This window comes from Rhea pennata, chromosome 2 (genome assembly GCF_028389875.1).
Source record: "Rhea pennata isolate bPtePen1 chromosome 2, bPtePen1.pri, whole genome shotgun sequence".
In the NCBI taxonomy this organism is placed as follows: Eukaryota; Metazoa; Chordata; class Aves; order Rheiformes; family Rheidae; genus Rhea; species Rhea pennata.
Window position 1 is genome coordinate 99,871,979 of NC_084664.1, and position 8,407 is coordinate 99,880,385.

The 8,407-nt window shown below is 36.6% G+C and overlaps 1 protein-coding gene across 1 annotated transcript in view; it reads right to left on the minus strand.

Annotated features, from left to right (window-relative positions):
* Positions 1 to 8,407, minus strand: part of EXOC2 (exocyst complex component 2) — a 137,424-nt gene that overhangs the window by 44,813 nt on the left and 84,204 nt on the right. Inside the window, 6 exon segments of the mRNA XM_062570039.1 lie at positions 1,125 to 1,191; positions 2,112 to 2,173; positions 2,899 to 2,958; positions 4,017 to 4,097; positions 7,629 to 7,672; positions 7,675 to 7,689. Coding sequence (XP_062426023.1) covers positions 1,125 to 1,191; positions 2,112 to 2,173; positions 2,899 to 2,958; positions 4,017 to 4,097; positions 7,629 to 7,672; positions 7,675 to 7,689 — 329 coding nt within the window.

The following is an 8,407-nucleotide window of genomic DNA, read 5'->3' on the forward strand; positions in this document are numbered from 1 at the left end:
GTAGTATAAAGATGTGCGGTTGCCTACTATTTTAAATTATTGTCAACTGGTATACAGAGTATTCACAAAAATAAGCATTTTAAAGTACAGTGAAAAATCTTACATGGGTCACTTAATTTCTCTCTTCTCATTAGTCAACTGCAAAATAGAATATAGTGTTCTGCCATTTACAGAAGAAAATTAATATGATACTGTGGAATCTAAATATTGTTTAACTGGCTGATTTTTCTTTTTTTACTTAAAAATATTTCTCCTTTAGAGATGAAGGAGAAAGGTGGGAACAGCCAAAAATTTACTTTGTGAACAATTAATATCAAAGTTCATGTGTTAAAAGAATAAAACAATATAAAGTACAAACTATTCAGATCTGGAACTCAGAAACTTGGCCTAATTTTGCAATCTGTGATTATTTATTGCAGTGGAAATGCTAACTGTTTTTGTAAATGTGGCAAAGCTGGACTTCTGATAAGATTTAAAATTCATATAAAGTAACCACACAAAAGGTTCTCATTATGTTTCTTGTGGGGAACAAGTGTATTTTTTTCATCAATCGTTCAGTTAGAAGAAAGTACACTGACCACCATTCAGTGACCAAAGTGCTAAGAATACTAAGAATTTTTTTCTGATTTCCTAAAAATAACTTTAAAAATGTAACTAATTAGTACTTTCTATGAGTAAAGTGAGTTTTGGGGGGAAAACCACTGAATATTTCTATTTTCACGTTTTAGAAAACAATTAATAATTAGGCTAGTCTTATCATTTAAAACTTAAGCGATACATCAAAAGCAAAATTCTCGTATGTTTTAAAATCAGTGCTATTTTCCTGAACTCAGTCGTGGTGTTTCAGTTTCTGAGGGGCATCTGGTTTCAAAAAATGTTTTCATTAGTTACCCGAAGATAATATACTAAGATATCATAAATAAACAATGATCTTTAAAGTAGCCTTATATTCAAGGCTTGTATGTTTACATTTTTGCAGTGTATCTAGGAAATGCCTCTGGAATACAAAATTGATGTCTAAAAAAGACAAACCAAACCCCCAAACACCTAATAAAAACAAGGACCACATTCCAGGAACTTTGAGAAGTTTCACATCACCTTTTAAAAACAGAAGCCAAACTTACTGAAGAAAGACTTGAGTCTTCATGAATGCTTCCAAACAAATCTGGAGATGAAACATCAACTGAAAGACTAGGAATATTGTTTAATTATTGAGTAGTATAGTGACTTTAATTATGCGATACAGAGTAGATTTGACTTAACAGTTGGAAGAGAAGACTGCAATCTTGTTTCAAACCCTCTCACACCAGATAACAAAGCAGCATAAGCTGCTCAATTTTTCTACAATGTCCAGAAAGCCAGCAGGTGCTTTGTGGAGAGACAAAGCTACTTCAGCTGCAGACCTTTCCTTCTCAAAGAATTTTCACCTTCTCTAATTTCTTTGGTTTGCCACAGATTCTGATCTGTTTTCTACGCCTATCCAGCCAATAGAGGGTCATCGAAACAGCAAATAAAAGTGGCCTTAGGGGAAAAGTTAATTTGCCTCTCTCTAATGCATGCTGCAGGTACTAGTATTTCCCAAGCCTCTTGCTTTTAGCAAAGAAATGACTGGTGCTCTGGGAAACTCAGGCTTTTCTGACTGCTTCTGACTCTGAAATAAGTGGTTTATACTCAATTATGGAACACAGCTAAACTTTCAAAATTTTACCAGAACTACTGATAGATCCAGTCAAAACCAAAGGGAAGGAGAGTAAAGCAAAGGCTATTCCTCCATGAGTAGACATTACTTAGTGACAAGGAGAACTCATTCCATGTATGCTAATGCCAAAAACAACATACCTACTTCTAAATAACACCACAACTCCCATCACCAAACAAAATGGAGTAAATAATAATATATTTCATTATCTTGTGCAATATTTATTACATGATGTCACTCTATTTTGGCATAGAAAGTATCTACTCTTATTTCCAAGCATCACTAGCCAGAGGGAAAAGTATTCATAAGAAATATTTAATACTGAAGAGGGAAAACATCACTGACAAAAAAAATTTGAAATTGTCATCCACAATTTCAGAATAGTACCGTTGGCTCAAATTTTTTTACTTACTGTGATGTGTCTATGTCACCATCAGATTTTGTGCTCAGTTGTTCCAAACAGTCTATAAAAACCTAGGAAACAATAAAACTAGTTCTATATTTTCTGCAAGACCCTCCCCACAAAAATCTCAACTTCACTTTTACTACAGTCAACAAAAGCAGAATGATCATCATCATCTTTCATTGCCTTAAAGCTTATATACATCAGTAGAGAAACATTTTATTTATGCCTTTTGAATGCATATTTTAAATACTAAATGCATTTATTTTGCCACTCTGTTTACATGAGGTAAAAAATTTGGAGTTTTTTGGCACCATCTTTTATCATGCTAAGTGACCTCCACCATACAGGGCTAAAATTACATGGTGATAATCTCCTGATTCGCAAAGTACGTATTATTAATAAATTTCAAGTGATCAGTCTAAACAGAGAGCCCAAGCAAACATCATAGAAGCATCACTAAACCCCATATTTTGTTTTGGAACATGACTACTCAATTTCACAATACTGTAATAACGGTTCATAAAACTAAAATACACTATTATCACTACGACTGCAGCTCAAATTCTTTAACATGTGATTTATCCCCCCTCTGACAATCTGATACCATTGGATTCAGTTAGTAAGCTGTACACAGTTGCAGAGTTAAACATTTCTCAGGATCCGAGGGTGTACTGGAGGAACAACATACTGTCATCATTTTAAACTGTCTTTTGGGAGGTAGGCAGGGTGCGAAACACGTATTTCTGTTGCTCACTTGTGTTCACGATTCCGTATTTTAAAATGCTTGAGTTACCTGCATGATACCAATGCTTAGCTGACACACATCCTCCTGGGTTTTCTGTTGCTGGAAAACCTGAAGATGGAAGTATATTATTTCAGTGGAACAGCTTCATGTGACTTTCTTCTCAAGGAAATGAGGAAAGAAAAGCATTACTAAAGCTAGTTCCTTCCTTTTGTAATTTTGCTGTCAGAATCCTTGGAATCAGGAGAGCAGCCATACAGAAAAGTCATGGCAAGAGCAACTGACAGCAGCTCTGACCAAGTAACCTACTCCTAAAGAGATGACATAGCTATGGGAATGACTGCTGGGATATGACACCTCCTAACTGACTGATTTTCTCCATCCTAGAAACAGGGAAAGAGAGTACATGTGCAAATTACCAGTTTGACAAGCACAAGGTGATAAAATGCTGAATGGAAAAAAGCCCTAGAACTGTGTACACCTGATGTGCATCATTGTTGGATAAGGGAATTACAGTAAAAACTCCCAGGACATTCAAAGGTATTTGCAGCCTGACAGAAAGGATTCACCATGAAGTAGACACTGCAGATTCTTTTGAAAAATATTCATCAAGAAAATGGATAAGCTAGTCATAAAATGCAAAAATAAGAGAGAAACAGTACTCATACAGAGGGGCCCAAAAGACTTTGGAAAAGTATTAAGCATCCTCACATCACTGAAACCAGAAGGAAAAGGTCAGCATCAAACACAATCAGGGTCTCAATATACTAAGTGGATAGAGACTACTAAAACTACTGATTTAGAATAAAGTTTACAGAACTAAAAATCTGAATTTATGTTTTGCAAGCAGTCTGGATGCAATATTTAGTTAAGACTGGCTCCTGAGAATAGTTAGCTTTTCCAACAGTCACATCTACTGCTATCTGAAAATTACATTAGTAGCATTTTCCCATAAGAGGAGCTTTAAATATTTAAAGACAGGTCTCATCTGCCCCATACACACACGATTCCCTCACAAGCAAAGGAAAACAAACATAATTCTGGTAGCCTGCAGCACAAAAAAGTATACATGAAGGAACCTTGTATTATTGTGTGAAAGTTCTTGTTCTGAAACCTAGCAATAATTTACAAAAAAAGAAAGAAAATAAAAAGTATAAACCAATACTTACGCTGACCTCTCCCGGTTTGCAGTCCAGCACAGTTTTAAGAGATTGTAAGGAATGGATAATGCACTGTTCAAACTGGGATGGCTGAAAGAAAACAACTTTTTAGCTCCTAGATGATGAGGATGGCATGCAAAATATATACTATACAAACACACATATATAAATTCCCACCCCATACCGTAAGCTATTTATTTTCAACTTATCCCAAATAAGGAAAAATCATATGATTCACATATTACAAGAAGAATCCTCTGTAATAATGCACTTTCATACTTAACTACAAAATTATTACAATAAATCAATGCACATTTTTCTCTGAGAGACTTTTCCACCAAACAGCCTCTACTGTAACTGCTGTGAAAAAATTTTATACCTTGTTTGTGGTAGCATGTATAGACAACTACATTACAGATACTTGTGACACACCCCCTTTATCTAAGCTGGGATAGAATTTCACCTTGGATATCTGAAATTTCTGCATTTTATTTCAGCACGAGGTTTTTAAGAAAAGCAAAAGGAAACTGCTGTCATGTGGAGAAAAAGAAAGCACTGTTTTGGGGAGCTTTCTTTTTAATCTTCAAGTTCCAAACCTAAAATACAAATGTCTTGATGCATGCACCAATTTCACTATGAAAGCGCAAATGATTCACAGCATTAGATTCATTAGTCAGTTTTTCCTTGCCTTCCTCTCTTCCCTGTTAAGTCACTCTTTTTTCTGAGACCGTTGGTATTAGGCAGGAAACTGTTGAAAAACAGGCATCACCGTTCTAGGAAAAAAGCACATCTTTCTATTGGATTTGGGTCAGACAGATGCGCAAAAAGCTTCTAAGCCATTCTAGAAGTCAACCTGGTTTGCATCCATAAGATAGTTTTGGCATTTTGTTTGAATGTCATCCATTTGAGGCTAAAGAAAACCTTTTATTTCTGTAAATGCTGGGGTGGAGGAGGCACACAAGACTGATGCCTGCAGGGCAACCTTAAAATCTTGAATAGAACCCACTAAGACAATCTCTATTACTTTTAGGACTGGCTTAAAAGAAGAAAAAAAAAAACCCAGTAAAGCGCTGCTCTTTTTATTTTTGTTTTCACATAATAAAACATCATACTTCAGGAGAAGGAGGCAGTTCAGATACATTAGACTTTAGATATTATCAGTTACAAGAAAGTTGGCTCTGTATCTTAGTATATGTTACCTGCAATATAAATGCTAAGCAGGTTAGCAGCCAATACTTCCCGAGTATCTTAAAATACAGTTTCTATCTTAAGTCCACAATGTCTCCGAAGGGACTCCCTCATCCTTGTTTATACTGGTGAATTTTTGCTGCAATATCACTACAATCAGCTCTGCTCTAGTAGGCCATAGTAATCCTGTGACTACAAAACTGTTACTACAAAACTTAACCAACTGCCACCGTGTAAAATTTGGCATGCCTTTATCACAGCAACTCGATGCAGTGCCTCAGAAGGAGTTATTTATTAAAATACTGTACACATGGAATTCATGGGTGATTTCCAGATACACAAGATGCTGTTAAGCACCATTCTACAAAGGTAGGTTATGATACAGCAAAAGCATACAGAATCAGAAGCTTTCTTGGCAGACACTCCTCCCCCCTTCTATTTTACCAAAGAATAAAGTGAAAAACAGAAAGGTTAAGGGACTTGCCCAAACCAGTGGCAACTGAGACTAAGACTGCAAGTTATGAATCTGGTTATAATACTCTAATAACCCAGCGACACTCCTTCCTAATGCATATTGTGATTGCTTCATGCCCTCCTACTCAACTTCAAACATATATTTATAGTAGCAAATAAGAAAAACTAAGAAGAAAAAGAAAAAAAGAGGAGGCTTGTGGAGCATTCTCTAAAATAATATACACAAAGCTACGCTCCCTCCCACAGGCCCTCTCTGCTTTCGCAGATTGTTTTTAAGTCACACCTACAAAGTGCTCGCTGTGTTTTAGCCATTACTCATTACTGTTTATTTCCAGAAAGCATCTCACTAATTTATTTGAATTTGGTTTCAAGTCATTTGTTGTTTGTGTGAAGGAAATCTCCTAAATTAGTTGCTTTTCAGTTCAATTTCTCATTATAACAGATAAGTGACCTATTTATTCAGCTACAGACCAATTCCATGGTAGTGTGCCTACTAAGTTATGAAGCCTTTAGATGTGAACTGAACTTGTTGTGACCTTAAAAACAAATTCTTTACTTCGGTAAACCATCCCTAAAATAAGATGCTTAACAATGAAAGCTATTACTGTTTATCTCAGCAAAATCAGACTAAAAGTTAGCAGTAATTATTCTGACACATTTAAATAACCTCACTTAAGCAGAAAACCATTTTTAATTTGTTTTGACTCTCAATACATAACAGAAATCCACAAAGCTTTTATTTTTGCATGTTTTTTAAATATATGAATAGAGTCTCCTATAAATCAATGAGTAGGTGAGCTTGGATGGAGGGGGGGGAAAGTACTTTGTCTAATGTATCCAGTAATTTAGATCGAGTAATTCATCATGGACTGAAATATACTGCACAAATTTTGGTTAAAAAAATGAATTATTGAAAATACCACTAAAAGACCACTTAAGAATCTTTCCGCTGTTTAGGGAAAAAACACTACTATTGTTTTTTAAAATTAAACATGCGAGGTTTGGTAAAGGGGAGGTTATTGAGACTTTTTTTTACTAGATATGAAATGCATGAAAATAAATTTGCTATGTAAAAAGTAATTTCTAAAAGACCTATTTTATTCTGCTAGCATTTTTACAAATAATAATCAGTCCCACTGGCCTACAAACCATAGAGCTTTTTTCATCTACTTTTGTCCTAAGTTTCACTCAAAATGGGAGTTCATCAAGAAGGTTTTTCAGCATGAACCTTGTACACACAGCGTATGTACCATCAGTGTGAAAAGAAATACAGACGCTACTTAAGAGGTGAAGTGGCAAAGTCTCCAGGCAAATGGGAACTGGTTAGAAAATAGACATCAGAGAATTTCCTTGCAATCAGTAGTGCTAAAAAGCACTCTTTTACAATTCTGTTAAAGCCATTCCCCAGGTAAACAATGTTGCTTTTGAAGACAAGAGAATATGCATCTGAAAGACCAAAATCACAAGTTTCCTGTGTTCCCTGTTCATCTGTTGAAGTAAAACAGAGTAGAATATGAATTTTCATTTTATTAGTAGTATGTTAATACTGCACACATTCCTCAAAATTAATGTTCTTCATGATCAATCTGGCAGAAATAAGGAGCTATTTTATCAGTAACATTATGTATTTTTTGTACTGTATGAAATATCACGATATAGTAATATCATTGCCGTGCAATTTTAAAATGACTTCAGGCATAAGAATTTAAGAAGTACAAAAAATAAACCTTGGAAGAGGAAGAAAAAAAAAATGAGTTTACCTTTTGTGATGGGATCTATAAGCGACTATCAACAAAAAACATTCCATCTTTCTACATTTTGATCATATTTTAATAAAACTACAGTCATCTCTAAAAACATATATAGACAAGTCCAAAATAATGAAAATTTTTGGAAAACATACAAACTATCTTTGCAACACTTGCGAGAAAAGTGTCTAAGACATGCATGTATACCCACCAAAGATGTCAAACCTTCGTTGTCAACAACCCAGTCTTCTTTTCAGCTAGCCTCTTAATATCTGTGTGGGGGGAGAGAGAGAGGGAGAGAGAGAGAGAGAGAGAGAGAGGGAGAGAGAGAGAGAGAGGGAGAGAGAGAGCGTGAGGAGAGCGAGGGAGAGAGAGAGCGAGAGAGAGAAGAGAGAGCGAGAGAGAAAGAGAGAGAGAGAGAGAGAGAGAGAGAGAAAGAGAGAGAGAGAGAGAAAGAGAGAGAGAGAAGAGAAAGAGAGAGAGAGAGGAAAAGAGAGAGAGAGAGAAGAGAGAGAGAGAGAAATGAGAGAGAGAGAGAAAGAGAGAGAGAGAGAAAGAGAGAGAGAGAGAAAGGGATGAGAGAGAGAAGAGAGAGAAGAGGGGAGAGAGAGAGAAAGAGGAGAGAGAAGGGACGAGAGAGAGAGGGAGAGAGAGAGGAGAGGGAGAGAGAGAGAGAGGGAGAGAGAGAGAGGAGGAGAGAGAGGAGAGAGTGAGAGAGAGAAGGAGAGAGAGAGAGAGAGGGGAGAGAGAGAGAGAGGGAGAGAGAGAGAGCGGGAGAGATGACAGAGAGGGAGAGAGAGAGAGAGGGGAGGAGAGGAGAGGAGAGAGGAGAGAAGAGAGGGGAGAGAAGAGTGAGAGAGAGGGGGAGAGGGGAGAGAGAGTGAGGGGGAGAAGAGAGATGCATGAAGGCCGGAGAGTGGATCGAGGCGAGAGAGGGGCGGAGAGAAGGCGAGAGAGGAGAGAACGAAGAGGAGAGAGAGAAGAAGAGAG